This window comes from Typopeltis vanoorti, chromosome 8 (assembly GCF_054136105.1).
Source record: "Typopeltis vanoorti isolate ZY-2024b chromosome 8, IOZ_Tvanoo_1.0, whole genome shotgun sequence".
NCBI lineage: Eukaryota > Metazoa > Arthropoda > Arachnida > Uropygi > Thelyphonidae > Typopeltis > Typopeltis vanoorti.
In genome coordinates this window covers 108,635,252-108,654,535 of record NC_143556.1, presented here as the reverse complement: position 1 = coordinate 108,654,535, position 19,284 = coordinate 108,635,252, and the positions used below count along the sequence as shown (strand labels likewise).

The 19,284-nt window shown below is 41.0% G+C and overlaps 1 protein-coding gene across 1 annotated transcript in view; it reads left to right on the top strand.

Annotated features, from left to right (window-relative positions):
• The first annotated feature begins 5,970 nt into the window (after nt 1-5,970).
• The window catches only part of LOC150104269 (stearoyl-CoA desaturase 5-like), a 43,573-nt gene continuing 30,259 nt past the window's right edge, over nt 5,971-19,284 (top strand). The window contains exon 1 of the mRNA XM_090396446.1: nt 5,971-6,162. Coding sequence (XP_090252572.1) covers nt 5,971-6,162 — 192 coding nt within the window. The remainder of the gene's footprint in view (nt 6,163-19,284) is intronic.

Sequence of the window (19,284 nt, the reverse complement as noted above, 5' to 3'; positions counted from 1 at the left end):
ATTTCCTCACCCTCCTCGGAGATCTGCCTCAAGAAATCAAAAGGACCACGGAGGGAACCGGTGACCAGGTGACCCGCCCCTTCAGGGCAGCCCGCCTCGAGTTGGCCTGCGCTGCCTGGGTTTTTCCTCCGAACTACCTCCGCGGGAGACCAGGGAACAAAACAGATCACAGGGGGGACGCAGAGACCAAGGAAATGACTCGGAGTGGAGCTGCTGCTGCAGATGGAGATCTTAAAGCAGCAGCAGGCAGAACTTGATGGTGTTGTTTCTGACAGTACACAGGATTGGAGGTGAACACCACTTGATCTTAAATGTGGTGTCACCCAGAGCCTCCCTTTCGAGATGTAAAAATCTCCTTAAGGAACCGTAGGGCATGTAAAATACGATCCGGGAGAGAGCCAACAAACTGGGAGGATTAGCAGAGTTATAAAATTTTTTTCTTACCTTCGAGATGTGATATTTAAGCTCATTTATTATGAAGATTAGCAACTTCTGCCTGTTGTTGGCTGGTGGAGCAAACTGCAGGAAGATGATCTGCTCCTGCAGCAGGAGGGGGATGCGGAGCACGTCGCTTAACCTCCCAACATCCTTTTCGGCCACCTCTCCAAACATCGAGGCTACCCGTCGAGAAAGGACCTGGCATGGAGGATAGCATATGGACACCTTCCAGCGAATGTGAACAGATGGTGGTTCAACAACACCTTGAACCCCCTATGCGACTTCTGTCGGAGCCCGGACACCGTGGGGCACGCCATCTACCGGTGTCCCATTTCAATCTTCATCTGGAGGAGGTTAAGCGACGTGCTCCGGATCCCCCTCCTGCTGCAGGAGCAGATCATCTTCCTGCAGTTTGCTCCACCAGCCAACGACAGGCAGAAGTTGCTAATCTTCATAATAAATGAGCTTAAATATCACATCTGGAAGGTAAGAAAAAAATTTTATAACTCTGCTAATCCTCCCAGTTTGTTGGATCTCTCCCGGATCGTATTTTACATGCTCTACGGTTCCTTAAGGAGATTTTTACATCTCGAAAGGGAGGCTCTGGGTGACACCACATTTAAGATCAAGTGGTGTTCACCTCCAATCCTGTGTACTGTCAGAAACAACACCATCAAGTTCTGCCTGCTGCTGCTTTAAGATCTCCATCTGCAGCAGCAGCTCCACTCCGAGTCATTTCCTTGGTCTCTGCGTCCCCCCTGTGGTCTATTTTGTTCCCTAGTCTCCCACGGAGGTAGTTCGGAGGAAAAACCCAGGCAGCGCAGGCCAACTCGAGGCGGGCTGCCCTGAAGGGACGGGTCACCTGGTCACCGGCTCCCTCCGTGGTCCTTTTGATTTCTTGAGGCAGATCTCCGAGGAGGGTGAGGAAATATCACTTGATAGCCTTAAGCTAGCAAGATGAGAATAACGAGCTGAGGCCTATTTTCTTCTTTTTCCCTACCCCTACCTCCCCACCCGCCCTTCCCATCCTATTCCGCTTCCTCTCCTCTTCCCCTCCCCTCCCCCCCAGCACCCCACCTTGACCTCTCTGTCACTTCCTTACCCCTCTTTTACTTCTCTTCGGGGACACTCTGACCCCTTTATTTTTCAATAGGCCGATGATGGGTTTATTCGGGTGATCTTGATGAAAAAGGGTCGGGCAGAGTACAGACGTGTTTATCAGCGCTCCTTGTAGTATTACAGCAGTGAAGCTAAGTTTTGTTTTTCAGAGTGAAGTTAAGTTTCGTTTTGTGATTATTTGATGCATCAACAGCGTGCTCGATCATCAGAGCAGGTAAGACTTTTATTTTATTTTATCTTCAAAAACATTTTCCAGACCCTCTACTGTTCCCAGCCCTGTGCAGCACTCGGTGTTGAAGGGACAAGGCAGGTCCTTCCCCCACATCAAGTCTAGATTATGGATTCACCATATGAAGATCTCTCCTTCAAAGAACCTCTAGCTATCTTTCGGCAAATTGGTAACATCCTACACACCAAATGGCCAGGAAAGATAGAAGTTCATCAGATTATGGAGGTCGAGACAGAAGACCCTCAAACCTCCGAAATTTCTCCTAGCCTCACTCATGACAGCGTCAATTCCTCCGCTGCAGAAACTGTCACAGATTCTAAGGATTACCAAGAAGTCAGCAGAAAGAAGAGAAAGAAAGGGTCTCTTGCTGCAGAACCTGAATCTGCACCTGAAATGGACACATCAGCACAATCTAGTGCAAGCACTGAGACAAATATACCAACACAGTCCAAAGAGCGGATCCCACCAGTAGTCCTGCGATCGAAGGAAAAATGGTCGTTACTCGCAGAGACGATGAAAAAAAGCAACATAAAGTTCTCGTCAGCCAAAAACACAGATGACGGAGTACGCATACAGCCCGAAGGAACAACGGACTACCGCCAGCTCACCAGACTTATGGACGATCATAAAATCCCGTACCATACTTACCAACTTAAAAGTGAAAAGAACCTCAAGGTAGTGATCAGAGGATTAGTAGAAAATATAACAACAGAAGAAATAGCTACTGACCTCAGATTACAAGGCTGGGAGCCAGTCAAGATTTCGCGAATGTATCGCGCAGACAAGCGCCCCATGCCTCTGGTCTTAGTAGAGATCAGTAAAGACCAGAGGGAAATTTATGATCTTAAAATAGTCTGCAACTTGGTCATCAAGACCGAGCCACTACGAAGAAAGGCATCGGCTGGTCAATGCCATCGCTGCCAAAAATTTGGGCATGCACAAATGTTATGCAGAGCAGACTACAAGTGTGTGAAGTGCGGAGGCAAACATCCCTCGCACACTTGCGTCAAGCCAAAGACCACACCTGCTAAATGTGCGAACTGCAGTGGTCCACATCCTGCAAACTACAAGGGTTGCTCTCTCCACCCATCAAACCTTCAAAAGCCTAGACAGGAATTAACCCAGCCCACTCAGAAAAATATTGTGAGATCTGTGCCTGAAATCCAAGTGCAAAAAGTCACACCAGATAAATCATATGCTTCTGTGGTTTCCTCGAGTAACATTAAGGTACTCCCTGCAACTAGCTGTCAAAATTCCTCAGCAATACTCGCTGCCTCACTTGGGGAGATGCTAATGGCCTTCAGCAAAACAAATCCAAGCCAGGCCGACACCAGCAAATTCCTTAGGAATACTCAAGCCATCTTCTCCATGATTAATGACTAACCCGGCTTTAACATCAAATTCTATGCCGATAATATTCTGGAATGCAAACGGTCTAAACAGCAAAATTTTGGAATTACAGGAGCTTACAGATCATTTGCAAATTGATATTCTCCTCATTAACGAGACACACCTACGTCCCTGCGATAATCCCAAACTCAGAAACTACTCGTTACTTCGAAATGACAGACTAAATGCCAGAGGTGGTGGCACTGCCATCTTTGTCAGAAGAAACATTCGCTATAATGAGACTAAGAAGATTACTACATCTAACCTCGAGGTGACAGGCATAGAAATTCTTACCAACAATGCAGGCAGCTTAAAGATGTATTCTGTATACAACCCCCCTGGCAAACCTCTACTCCCCTCTGATCTCTCTCAGCTACTGGATACAAATGAAGCAGTAATAGTAGCAGGAGACCTCAATTCCAAGCATCCTTTATGGAACAGCAAAAGCTGCAACAACAACGGAATGATCCTCTACAACTTTGCCTTGCAGAGAAATATCGTTATTGCAGGCCCGATTGAGCCAACACATTACGGAGCGACCGGCAGACCTGATGTTTTGGATATTGCTATTTTTAACAATATTTCTCATCAATTCAGACTTCAAGTAGTTGACGAGCTAAGCTCAGATCACAATCCAGTACTCTTAAGTCTAGGGGAGGAACCTGAGCTCATTCCCAGCCAATCCCACACAAACTTGCAAAATTCAAGACTAAAATGAACACTATTATAGACTCAGTACCGACTATTTCCACCCGTGAAGAAATCGACGCGGCAGTCAACAATCTTGAATGTAAAATACAGGCTGGCTTATCCGCAGCTTGCTCTACTTCTACCCCAGCTCAAGTAAACTTACTTCCTGCAGAAATCCTTGCTCTGATAAGGAACAAAAATAGGCTCAGACGCCGCTATCACAACACGCTATCTCCGCAAGACCGTCAAGAACTAAACAGAGCGTCCAACCTCGTCCGTTACGCTCTAAAAGATCACAGAAACCAGCAATGGGAAAGAAAACTCTGTTCTCTCAAAACCGAAGATAATTCTCTGTGGAAGTTGACTAAAGCTCTCCGTACAGATCGCTCTAACATCCAGCCCATTCACGGAGAAAGTGGTCTTGTTTACAGAGATGACGAAAAAGCAGAAGCACTCGTTCAATCCCTCCAACTTCAGTGCCGTCCTAATTATGCACAAGCGGATCTAGTCTTCATAGAAAAAATACACCGTAAGGTACGCTCTGTGCTTCGGAGACCTTGTAGCTGTGAAAATATCTGCCCCACCTCACCTAAAGAGGTCTATTCAATCATCAAGAAGCTCAAAAACAAAAAAGCCCCTGGTCCAGACGAAATTACCAACAAAACAATCAAGGCCCTCCCACACAAAGCTGTCATGCATTTAGTAGCGATTATCAATGCAATTCTGAGAATTAATTATTTCCCCTCAAGATGGAAACAAGCCGATATTTTCCTTATTCTCAAGCCTGGTAAAGCGCCTCAGATGCCTCAGAGCTATAGACCCATCAGTCTTCTATCATGCCTAGGAAAAATAGCAGAAAGAGTCATTCTCAACCGACTTAATGAGGAGGTGATTAAAAATAACATCATTCCGAAAGAACAATTTGGTTTCCGTACTGGACATAGCACTACACATCAAATTCACAGACTGACTGAGTTCATCACTACAGGCTTTAACTGGAAACAGCACACAGGAGCTATCTTTTTAGATGTTGCAAAAGCTTTCGATACAGTCTGGCACAAAGGTCTCATCTACAAATTAATTGCAGCCAACATCCCTCTTTATCTTACCAAAATTATTAACTCCTTTCTACAGGACCGTAAAATTCAGGTTAAGTTGCGTGGAATTAGATCCTCACTGAAAAAAATCACTGCTGGTGTCCCTCAAGGCTCGCTGCTCTCACCGCTGCTTTTTAACATCTTTGTTTCTGATGTTCCTAGCACATCACTAACCACTATAGCTAGTTATGCGGATGATATGGCTATTCTTAGCAGATCTCTCAGGCCTAATATAGCTACTCAGCGATTACAAACTGCAGCAACAAATTTAGAAGACTGGTTCAAAAAATGGAGAATATCTGTAAATGCCGATAAAAGCACTGCCATTCTTTTCACAAGAAGACAAGCATCTCATGTTGGAGAAGTTAAACTTTTTAACACAGCCATTCCATGGAGATCTAGCACCAAATATCTGGGCATTCAACTAGATAACCGTTTAAACTTTAACTCCCACATAGTTTATGCATGCAAAAAAGCAAACTCTGCAATTGCACAACTCTATTCTCTCCTCAATAGAAGAAGTCAAGTCAGCACTGATAACAAACTACGGATCTACAAAACAATTATCAGACCATCGTTAACTTACGGATCACCAGCCTGGGGGCACACTTCCCCCACAAACATCAACAAGCTACAAGTTATACAAAACAAGTGCCTCCGTATGATCTTCAACGCTCCGTGGTTTGTCCGAAATACTCTCTTACATCGAGATGCCGATATTCTAGATATTCCCACTTTCCTCCATAACAGTGCTACTGCTTATTTTGCCAAAGCAGCTGTTCATCCAAATCAACTCATTCAAGAGTCATCAAATTATGACGAACACGATAGGTGGAAACACAAGCGCCCGAAAGCTGCTTTGCTTATCGATTCTGGTACCTCCATACAACCCTAAATAGGGTGAGCCAGGTGCTAGCTAACACTTAATTCATGACTACTCATACAGATTAAGGGATCGAAGTCCACGGGACTGTAATCCATCTAGCCAAATCAGGTTATCAGGTTATCATGGGTTTATTCTTCACTCTCACCCACCTCAATATCGACATCGACAGAACGCAGCGGATTCCAGAGACAGTTCCCGAGGACCCCCGAGAAAGCTCCGGCCGAAGGCAGACGTCTATCTCTCAAGAAGATCCAGTTTCAACGGCCCGAAAAGAGAGCTCCATGCTCAGATTCCGCAGTAGTACCCCAGCTTTGGTAAGACCTTTTTTTCTTTTTATTGCCTGTTTTATCCATCTATTCTGGTATCGCTTTGTTTGCGGCGAGGAACGCCCAACGTTCCTCGATTTTGCCCTCCCTTACATCCCCTTTCTACACCCAGTAGTCAGGAATTTCTGTAACCATGGCGCATTTTTTGCCTAGAACTAGGACGCTCGGTATCCAGCTCACGAAGCCCGTAGATCAGCGGGCGTTAGCGAGAGCTCTAATCGAAACAGTAGGGGCTGAAAATATATATGGTTTTATACCTTATGGGAACAATAGATTCCAAATAGTGGTCAAAAGCGAACAAACAAAAAAGAAATTATTAGAGGGTTACATTTGTTGTGGACAAAAAATCAGACCGTTTCTAGTAGGGAGCCTACGCAAAACGCTAAAAATAACCAGGTTTCCACTAGAATACCTAGAGAACGAACCTGAAGTCAAGAAATTCTTTAGCCAATGGGGGGAAATTCACGATATTAAAGCAATGGAGTACGCAGACTATAAAGGATGGAAAACAGGAGACGTCGAAATCCAGATTGAAATGAAAAAAGAATTCCCCAACTTCGTTTTTTTGGGGGGAACGAGGGTAATGATCAACTACCCGGGTGTGAAAAGAAGGTGCTTTAGATGTAACTCGGAAGAACACCTTGGAGCAGATTGCCCTCGAATACAATGCTGAAATTGCAAAGCATCAAAACATAAAATAGAAAGCTGTCCGGAACCTTGTCTGAAGTGTGGGGATCTTACCCACAAAGTGGACACATGTTCAAACAGGACAAGCTCAGAAGCAATTGGAGGGACCATAACACCGATTAGGGCTACATCCATCGAGAAGCCTGAGACAGTAGCAAGGAGCGATTTTCCGGAGCTCTGCCAACAGGCTGAAAAGGGAGCATCAACGGAAATCACAACCTCCACAAAAACCCAAAAGATATCCAAGGCAAGCGGCCACACGCAGGACAACATCGCCAGCATCAAGGTGGCAAACTATGAAACGCGCAGGAAAGAGGAAGAAGTCACACCCAGTGCCCCAACAAAGCGCACAAGAGAAACGGAATCAAAAGAAAAGAAAAAAGCGAAACAAAGCAGCCTGATGTCATCGGAGGACGAGACAGAGTATACCCACACTAAAGGTCGATGTCAAACAATAGGCACAAAGCCCCTCGACAATGACGTAACAATGCTAGAGAGCCTACCCCCAGTAAGGGATCAACCGACAGAACCACAAGTCCACGAAATGGACTCTGAAGACGAAGGGGAGAGGGACTCCCCATACAGGCTCGTCATTGACTCGGGTGCTGAATGTGAAACCAGCACCGACGAGGAACCAGAACTGGCCTGCATAGAACAACCAACAGATAACGCCCCCCCTCATACTAACACCAACATGGAAGTTAAAATCGCAACCTTAAACACTAACGGACTACGCAACCCCTTTGCGCAAAGCGCTGTCTGGAGGCTAATGTTAACACACAAAATCAATATCCTCCTGATACAACAAACCCATTTCTATAAGCACTGGGACGTGGAGAACTTCTCGAGAAGCTATCCGGTCACCAGCTCCTGGTGCTTCGGGGACGCTCACTCGGGAGGGGTGGGGATACTAATTCGCCCCCCAATCGCGGGGGGATTTTTCAACGTCCAAAAAGACGCCACAGAACGCCTAGTAACGGTGGACTGGAAGTACGGTGGCCATACCATCCGACTGGCTGCAGTTTACGCCCCGAACAATCCATACCACAGAACTGGTCTCTTCTCTGCCCTTGAAAACTATCTCCTGGGAGCAGAACACCTAATAGTTGCAGGAGACTGGAACTGTGTGGAAGACACACGTCTAGACAAAATCGGGGGGAATCCAAACAACGGAACTGGCGGCATTGCCGCTTTAAAACGATGCTGTATTAATTTTGATCTCGTCGATATCTGGAGGCGGAATAACCCCTCCAAAGTAGAAACTACGTGGTGCCGCGGCCAGATAGCGACAAGACTAGACAGGGTGTACGTGTCCCAAAACTTGGAACAATATGTTCAGAGGATACGTCACACTGCAGTGCACAACATGACAACCGACCACAAAATGGTCATACTCAAAATCACGCTCCCAGAGGTTATGGAAACAGCCAGAGGGTCTTGGAGGCTTCCTCCCACCTTTCCCAGTCTTTTTAGCGACCAGCTACAGAACCTCTGTGACAGATGGACAAACACCAACTGGGACTGGGAAAACTGGCTGAGCTTCAAGTGGCAGGCTAGGGAACTGTTCCAAAAATGCGGGCGCGAAAGGGCGCCTACCAACAAAGCAAACGGCTGAGGGATCTCTACAGGGAACTCGGCTGGTACCGGACAAACGAACGGAGCGGAGTTCCCTGCGGACATCTTATCAGGCAAGTAGAAATAGAGCTGCAGCAAGAGCGGCAGAGTAGAGTCGAAGACCTCGATTTTCGAACGAGACTCTATCTCAGAAATTTGGAAACACCTTCCGCCGCATTCTACAACCAACAACGGGTGGCGGCTAATAATGAGAAAACGATTCACCAGATCGAGGAGAAGGGCCAGATTTTACGCTCAACCAACGAAATACTCCGTCACTTTCATCAGCAGTATATCGGTATCTTCTCTGACCGGCAGGGCACGGATGACTTCAGTGAGTGGGACGCAACACGTTTTCCCGATCATCTTAGTGCCCTGCAGGACAGGCCGATAACTGCAGCCGAATTAAAGGCCACGTCCAGAATGATGAAACCAAAGAAGACCCCAGGGCCAGACGGACTGGGGATAGAATTCTATAGATCTATCTGGGAATTTGCATTGGCAGCGTTAATAAACATCTTTAACGAATTCCTCACTTCGGGAAACATCCCCGAGGAATTCGTTAAGAGCCACACCATCTTTATCCCCAAGAAAGACCGAGATCGGACTTTTTCGAATAACTGGCGTCCAATCTCTCTAACCAACGTAGACTACAAGATTTTTGCAAAAATTATCTGCACGCGCCTTAAGGGCGGTATCGAAAAAATAATAACAAGCTCACAGGTCTACGGGATCCCTGGTAGATCTATGGAATTCAATCTCTTTTTGTTAAGAGACTTGATCAAACTGGTCAAAGAGAAAAAATACCCCCTGGCACTTCTCTCCACCGACCTGGAGAAAGCGTTTGACAGCGTCAACCACAGGTACTTGCAGAACATCCTACAAAAAACAGGCGTGGGCCCGAGACTTTGGCGTACAATTAAAAACATGTATGCGGAAGCCACGACCCAACTATCTATTAATGGGTTTCTAACAGAACCAATCCCCATAAAGAGAGGGGTTAGGCAAGGCTGCCCGCTAAGCTCCCTCCTCTTCTCCCTAGTATTAGAACCCCTAATCAAAAGAATTGATAACACCCCCGCAATTAACGGTATTCCACTTCCCCAAGGCTCCAGACAATGCAAAATAGTGGCATATGCAGACGATGTAGTGGCTACACTCAGAGACTCTGAGTCCATCTATATCTATCTGCACACGCTGCAAAAATTCAGCATAGTCAGTGGTCTTCGCGTTAACGCACAAAAAACCAAAATCAAAAGTTTCGGAAATTTCCATAGCACTGGACTTCCCTACGGTTTAACGCTACAGACACAGCCCCTAACTATACTAGGCGTGCCCTTTTCAGACACCCTAGCACTACCAATCCAAAAATTGCAGGAGACAAGCAGGAAAGGATAAGGCTGTTCAAACCAACCTTCTTCTCCTTTTATGGTAGAGCGACAGTAATAAAAACAATCGTCACCCCAATGCTGATGCACACTGTCAATATCACAGGCATCACACTGGCACAAGAAAATAAATTATCAAAAGAACTCCTGGATTTCTTCTGGAATGGGAGAAAACGCAAAGTAAAGAAAGAATACCTACAACTCAAACAGGAAGAAGGGGTTATGCTCTGCCTGATTACAAAAGCTTGCTACAAGCAAACACGTTCAAAACCGTACGGAAGGCCTTAAACTCCAACCACATTTCTGGCCTACTAATTAGATATTTTATAGGACTTTTCCTCCCCCTCTTTGGGATCACGGACTATGCTGGACCCCGCGCAAGGGGGGGGGGTCCAGCCCAAGCGGTACCGTACAGTAGTGAAATCGATCACAACACTCAGGGACAGAGGAATAGCAATCCTCACACACAAACCTAAAGCAGTATACTGGGATTTCTTCCAACTTTCCAGGCGTGATACACCCAATCTTAGTACAAATAATGAAATTCTCTTCAGAAACATCAAAAATAGCTGGGGACAGCCTTTTCATCGGGATCTAGCCTGGAGAATAGCCTACCGGCGGCTCCCGGTGAAACAGGTGAAATCCCGGTATGTACCTAACCCGTGCGACCCATTCTGCGATGTCTGCCGGGACGTGGAAACGGTGGACCACTTCTTTTATTTTTGCCCACCAGCCCAACGCATCTGGCGGAGACTCAGCACAGCATTGGGAATCCCCATGCTGACAGTAGAAGAGGTCGTACGACTACAATTCCCGCCACCAGTCCAAAAAACCCAAAAGTTCACTATCTTCCTAATCATTGTACTAAAATATCACATCTGGAAAGTACATAAAAATCCCAGGTACGAGACGCAAATTTAATGTATGCAAGAATAAGAAAAGGTTTCTTTTTCTACTTACCCAAATTTCTTGCACAAGAAAGGCACTTACTAGGAGACTTTAAATTTGTGAATCAATACTGCAAACCACCGACAATATGCTTTCTTATACAGGGACGCATCAAGCCCTGTATATCTCTTTAGAACCCAAAAAACCCACCCCAGGAAAATGAATAACCACTCTGTCTCCCCTAGCCACAAAGCTTTCGCTGGCACGGTTTCTTTACTCCAAGCAAGGGGGGGGGGGGAAAGCTGAGAACCCGGGCGGCGAAGGCTTACTGCGAGGCGGTGCCGCTCCTCGTGAGCGGCATCTCCCGGGCCAGTCTCTTCCCCATTCTAAGTCCCACTGGTACCAGGTATACAAGTTCCTAAGTAAGTTCCTATTCATTCCTACTTACCGGAGCTTAAGTCCTGTTATTTTAGATTTAAAATAAATATTTAAATAAGTCCTATTATTTACATCTTGTCTTTAAAAAAAAAAAAAATTATTTACCTGGAATAAAAATAAGGATATTATATCTAGAAACATAAAAAGAACCTCCATTAATACTGGAGTAAATCATTACTTTAGATAAAATAATATGTGAACTATAGACAAAAGTCTATGTTTAACCTTTTTCTGAACAGATAAATTGAGATTATATGTTACAGACCAATTAGCCAATAAGGCTAAACAGGTTGACTGAGGCCTCTTTTTACCTCCTACTATCCTACTCTATCTTATATCATACTCCTCTTTTACTGTCTGCTGATCCACAGCATGCTTTATTCTCCAAAGGCCAATGATGAGAGACATGAACTCCCATTCTACCTCAATAAAGGTCGAAATCGGTCTGGGTAGTGGCCCCCTTGCCTTTAATACAAAACATCATACATCCCCTTCTTGGAGATGTGTTTTGGCATTAAGGGTAAATATTAAGATTAGTGATCAGAGCTCGCTCCACCTTTACCTTGCTTACTTGGGAAAAATGGAGTAAAACCAGGTTTAAAATTGCTTGGTATCAGTAACATATATATATATAATATTATGTGACTGCGATATTCCTTATTTCGAGCAGACAGACAAATCTGTCGAAATGCGTATGGAAGAACACATGAGAGACATTACTTACAAGAGACAGCGAGCAAGTGCATTATCAAGTCATACCCTCTTCTCGGCCAATCCTAATGATGATAACCAAAGTCACAAAGTCTGCTGGAAAAAATCTACAAACATCTTCCGCTGCAGTGACGAAATAGAGAGAAAAATTGTGGAATCGAGAGAAATCATCTTCAATCCGGTTCATCTAAATAACAACTTAAGCTACAACCTCCCGGATAGTCATTCAGCTGTAATCATGTACTGGCGTTCACGTGATGCAGCAAGCACGCACTCTCCCAACAATGCAACAAATGAAAGAAAACAGCTTCAAATACAACTACAACGTTTTAATGCTAATTATGTATAAAGACTGTCTATGTTGTTCATAGTCTTTTAACCCTCAATGTTTAGTGTTTTTTCTTTTATAATGTCACCTGAAGAAGGCTGTTACAGGCCGAAACTAGTCGTGTGTTTATATTAAAAACCTTTTTAATTAAATCTCGGTTCTAGTCATTCAATTTTTTTCATAAAACTATGTATGTTAACCGAGTCAATGATCATTCTGTCATATATATATATATATATATATATATATATATACAAGTAAGTATATATATATATATATATATATATATACTGTATGTAATAAAATTTTTAACTTGGGGATATTGTATATATTGTATATATATATATATATATGTAATAAAATTTTTAACTTGGGGATATTGTATATTAGGATAACCAAGTTATTTTATAAACTTGGTTATTTTAACTCCTAATCCCAAGTATGCAAACAATTAAGTTTGCCCCTGAAACAAAGTTCACGTCTAAAGATGGTACAACACCAGGGCAACTCATTGTAAAGGTGGGTAAAGATCTCATCACTATTCTTAGTAGTTTCCCATAATGTAAAGCACATCTCACTAGAAGATGTATATACTGCAATGCATTATGGGTGGGTTTAAACCTTTTTTTTGAGGTCTTCTCAGTGGGTAGCTATAACTTTGGTATTTAGGGTCTAGCTACTCACTGAGGAGACCGCAAAAAAGGTTGAAACCGGTCAGGGTAGTGACCCCACCCATAATGCATTGCAGTATATATATATATTTCTAGTGAGATGTGCTTTACATTATGGAAAAATATTAAGAATAGTGATCAGACCTTTACCCACCTTTACAATGAGTTGCCCTGGTATTGTACCATCTTTAGACTTGAACTTTGTTTCAGGCGCAAACTTAATTGTTTGCATACTTGGGATTAGGAGTTAAAATAACCAAGTTTATAAAATAAAATAACTTGGTTATCCTAATATATATATATATATATATATATATTAGACTAATGTTAAATTGTCTCTGATAATGCCTGCTTAAGCTAGCAAAACGTCGCCTATAAATAATTAATTTTAGAGATTAAATTATTTATTTGCATTCCAGTTTCTACATAGTTTTCTGTTCCAGAAAGTTCGACGTTAATATTATGAACAACTACGAAATTTAAACATGGAAAAGAAAAATCCAACTCTTAGATCACAATTTCCTGAAATACTATCTTGTTAGTATTTCAGGAAATACTAACAAGATAATTTCTCCGTCATTTCAGAAAAAAAAATAGTCAGCCTTCTCCTGATTATACCAACTTTTCTTATTATATTTCAAAATGATGATGGTACTTTCGTTCCAAACAAAATAGCTGTGTTTGATTAATTTTGATCATTATAACTCTTCGTTTGTTCTATTTATTTTATATTTATATATTTTAATGACAGAAATTTTGTGCTGTGCAATATAATGGTCAAAAAATCATCGCAGTCATATGCCTAATACCAGAAATAATAAAAGACAGACGTTGCGTGTGGTTGTATTTATTAACTAGTATTACATATTAATACTAACAAAACAAACCATTAATTTTTAAATACTTATCTTTTCACAATTTACATAGACACCAAAATAAATAAATTTGCATAATATGAAAATTATTTATGCCTTGGTATGAAAAAATTTAATCTTATTTTCTTTGGTAAGAAAATAGGATTAGATTTGAATATATTTTCTTATCAAATGACAGAAAAAGTAATCAAAACCTAATCCTATTTTCCTCTACACTTCTCAAATGTTATAAAGGATCTGAACGTAAAGTAATTATGGTACTTTAGAAGACTATAAGCCTTCTAAAGTAGCATAATCAAGTTGACAAGTTGACAATTAAATACGTTTGACAATTTTCCTTAAAAATTCGATGGTACGATCTTCCTTTTCACTTTAGTGATTATTTCTAATAACTTATTGTTATTAGGTATGTTTTGCAACACACTTTTTTTTAAGACTGAGTAGTTTTGTGTGCCATTGAAGTTATTTGGAACTTCATTTGGTCGTATTTTATTCTAAATGAAAGAGTCCTTGATAACACTAATATAAATTGGTTTTTAATGAACGTCGGGTTTCTTTAATAATTTTATGTAATATCAATTTTAAAGATATTTTTATATATTCATGGCCAATTTCGATAATAATAATAATAATAATAATAATAATAATAATAATAATAATAATAATAATAATAATAATAATAATTATTATTATTATTATTATTATTATTATTATTATTATTATTATTATTATTATTATTATTATTATTATTATTATTATTAAGAGAGACCTCTAGGGAATCAGAGACTCATTGAGGAGGCCACATACTACACACACACAAGCTATCATACTTATTCTTGAATTCATTCACAATGCTTGCACTCACAACATCCAATGGCAATCCATCCCAATGACGCACCACCCTCTGAGAGAAAAATCTGGCCCTTATATCCTTCTTGGTAGGCTTCATTCTCAGCTTCCATGGATGCACTCTCGTCCTTTCCCCACGCTCCATAAATTGAAAAATCCCATCGATTGAAATCCTGTATGACCATTTCAACTGTTTGTAAGTCTCAATCATATCACCACTCTTTCTCCTATTTGCTAGCGTCTGCAATCTACAAATTCTCAACCTGTCTTCATAATCACTATTCCACAATCCTGATATCATTTTTAACACTCGCCTTTGTGCTCTCTCCAATATATCAGAATCACAATGGAAACCAGGAGACCAGACCTGCGCACAATAGTCCAAGTGAGGTCTTATAAAGGCCTGTAAAGAGGCAAAATAACATCCTTATCTTTATGTGAACGGTTGAGCATTGCAATTATCTTTTGAGTGGTATTTGCAATCTTTGCCACATGGCCTCTGAACTTCAACTTCCTATCTATTAACAATCCAAGATCCCTAGTCTCATCAGTTTCTTCTAGCCTAATCCCAGCAATATAATACGACATTGGATAGGTAATCAAGCTGAAGTGAATGACTTTATATTTTACTGACATTGAACTGACACCCATTTTACCATGCCCACAATTCCAACTTATTCAAATCATTTTTCAAGGACTGCATATCAGCAGCATTCATGATTACCCTGCCTATCTTTGCATCATCAAGAAATAACTGTATGTCGCTTGTCAAATCCTTTCCAATATCATTAATGTACAGATTGAATAACAGTGGACCAAGCACTGATCCTTGTGGTACACCACTTGTTACCTTAAACCTTGCAGGCTCAGATCCCCCGTATACCACTTTTTGATATCTGTCAGTCAGCCATCCTCTTATCCATGCTAATGTTGTATAACCCAAACCAATTTTCTCCAATTTATGCAGCAGTCTGTTATGCTGTATTCTGTCAAAAGCCTTAGCAAACTCCAAAAGTATCATGGTGTATCCATTCCCCTTGTCTAGTTCAATGGTAACATTGTCATAGAATGTGAGCAAGTTGCTAAAACATGACCTTCCCTTAGTAAGCCTATGTTGTTTATTGCAAAGTAGAGATTCACTCTCAACCCATTTCTGAATGCGGGCCCTAACTCATTTTTCTAAAATCTTCACCACTACTCCTGAGATACTAATTGGTCGATAGTTAGATATATCGGTCTTTGCACCACCCATGTGTAATGGAATTATCATACATTCCTTACATTCCTGCGGAATCTTCTCTGTTCTGAGACTCATATTAAAATCCTGGTCAATGGAATGGCCTATACACTGTTTAGCACACGTGCTGATATTCCATCAGTCCCTATTACTGAATTCTTATTCCGTTTGTGCAACAGCTCTAATACCTCGGCCTCACACGCATGTGTGAGGCCGAGGTATTAGAGCTGTTGCACAAATCTCGGCCTCACACGCATGCGTTTCTTCATCTAGTGAAGAGGTAACTGTGAGCTCAATGTTGCGTTCACTAGGTTGATAGCTTTTAACGAAATGGGCACTCATTAACTGAACAACCTCTTCTGCATCAGTAATCCTCACTCCATCTGGATTTCGAAGAGGTATTCTTTCATATTTATTCTTTCTTGTACTTCCAGCATATCGATAGAATCCTTGTGGGTTGTCTTTCGCACGCAGAGCCAGTTTCCTTTCATAACCAGACTTTGCTTTCCGTACAACAGTTGTGACTATTCTAACCTGCTGCTCATAACTTTCATAACGGACGTCATTCTTATGCAAACGGTATTCCTTCCACATTATCCTTTTCTTACGAATCTCTTCCTTAATAAAATTACACATCCATTTGGCTCCTACTCTATTTATTCTTCGAACTCTCGGGATACATTCTGATATCGCATCATTTAAATATTGTTTAAATGCTTCCCATACACTGTCGATATCCTTTCCATCCAGCAACCGATCCCATTCCACTGAACTTAGTATACTCCTCACTTGGTCATAATTTGCTACGTTGTAGTTCAGCATGTAACCTTTTCTGAATGGAACATTCATAAATTTAGTCACTTCCCAAGTGAGTACCGCATGATCACTGTCACCAACTGGAGGCAGAATAGTTACGTCTTTAACTGAAATGCCCTCTGACACTGTAATCAAATCTTGCACTCTCTGACCTCGAGTTCCTTCTGTCACATGCTGCGTGAGGAAGTTGTCCTGCAACAGCTCAACAAATGTATTTTCATTCTTTTCATGAGATTCTACTGCTATCCAATCAATATTTGTATAATTAAAGTCTTCCATTATGATTACTCTTTACGCGCTCACCTTTTCTATTTGGTGATAATTCAATAATAGCCTTACTTTGTATGGGAAATATAGAAATGTTTTACATATATTTATGGAAAAGAGATCTATGTTGCAGAATATGTTTATTTGGTATTTATTTAATGTTTATTTAGCGTTTATTTAGATAAGCAGATCTTAATTGCAGTATCTGATACATCTTTAGTACTTAGTGTCACGTATATTTATCCCGAATAATTACTGCTTTATTAAGTAATTCCATAATAGCTATTAAGTAATCCGGTATGTATTCCAAAAAGATATGTCTACATTATGAAGGAAACTGCTTTCAAGAAAATGGCTCTAAATATTCTTCATCATAATCTTTCCCAAGATAAATGTTTGTTTAATAACAACTAGTAAATAAAATAATAGATATATAATTTTCTAATAGGTATATACGAGTAACTATTAGGAAATTATTTGTGAGAAATACTTTCACTCAGATATGCGAGTCTTTCCACTTGAATAAGTTTGTTCAAATCATTTGATTTCGTATAAAGTTATCTAGGTTTCTTGAGGAAGGACGATTCAGGTGACAGATGGAGATGGAATTAAAGAGGAAGAGGATCAATGCACAAAAATAAATAAATAATAATAATAAAGAATAATAAATATAGTTGGTCGCTGATTAACTGATAGGACTTCATGTAACGAAGTTTACGGTTGATGACTTTCTCCATTATTTAAACAGAGAGGGGGGAAGTAATTGCGAGCAATCAAGTTTGAATGCAAATTTGTATCTCTCCTTTTTAAATTGCTTTTTTTTTAAAATAAATACGTTGAATGTATATTTACTTCCACTTATTGTGATAGGTGTCAGATAAGTATAAAATATTGTTGAGACAATATTACTACTAGCTTTGAAGCATGAGGTTTCAGCAAGATTTGAGAAATGCCTTAGGGACCAGAAAACGTTTAAAATGATGCTCAGTTTTCGGGTGGTAGGAAGCGATTTGCCTTGGTCATCTACAGGAGGAGTTCGAGGAGAAGATTGATCCCAGGAAGTGGGTTTTATCTTTAGGTACTGTTGCAATGATGCCATCTAGATGAGAGAGGCATGGGGGACCGAAGGTGAACAGAAGTTTTGTCCAATGGCTTTTGCTATGAGACAAGAAGCCAAGAATACCGCATGAAGCGGAGACCAGTTTCTGCTATTGGACTACATAAAGTCATATTTCGATTTTATGATGGTTGTAGAGCTTATATTGAATGTTTCAGCATAAGAAGAGAATGAGGTTACATTCCATATTGAAAGCCATATAACGAAATCTGAGTTTTTGTGTTTTTATTTCGTCGCTTTGGTACACCTTTCGTTGAACCAAGGCTTGAAAAGTGGATGAGAAATTTCAATAGAAAAGGAATGAAGGTTTTAATATCGATGATTTGTTCTGCAATTTGCTCGGAGCAGGATAGTGAAATCAGTATTTTGACCATGGAAAGAAAGAGTAGAAGTTCAATTGGTTGTAACAACTGGTGCCTTTCGTGAAAGGCACCAGTTGCTAGGACAAAAGGCATGGCCTTACGAGTGGTTTGATGAAAGATGTTTTTCTGTAGGAAAGCTTGCATACGATTGTGACATACTGAGCAGGAAGGCGACCTCTACGGTATACCGGAGGGATAACTAGGTTTAAACAAGATCATGGGTATTGAAACAGTAGAAATGGTTATCAGGAATTCGACTTACTAGGTATACGATTATCGTTAGGCTATAAACTTAAACCTTTAAACAAAAACTTCCGTATCTTGTCGGGAAAATGGAAGCCAGTTGCAGTTGTGAGCATGCAGTTTACTTAGAAAGATGACTTCACGTTTAGATATCTTGAATATAGAAAGTGGAACTAGATGGATAGGAAGCGAAGTTGTCAGAGTGGTTTTCAGAATTTGGAGTTGAGTGTGATAAATACAGCAGTTTAATGGTACTGAATGGGAAAAGCAATCTTAAGCTGTTGGATGTCAAAAGCATAGGATTCTTCATCAGACTTTCTGACAAGCAACTTTCGATTCTCATAAAGACACAGATGCCATCATTGTAGCGAAATCATTCCTTCAGTATATAATTTGGGCAGTGAAGTTGAAATGTTGCTATAGTTAATTTTTCGATTTCTGTCAGTATTGGGATATCCAATCTGAAAACTAAGTGATGGTGTACATCATGCACTCAAGATATATCACTCAACCGCAGCTAGAAACAAGCATTGGTTATATCTTGTTTATGAAAGTAGGGAATTTAGATCCAAGCTGAGTTATAATGATAGAGTACTCAAAATATCTTAGTGACGGTCTC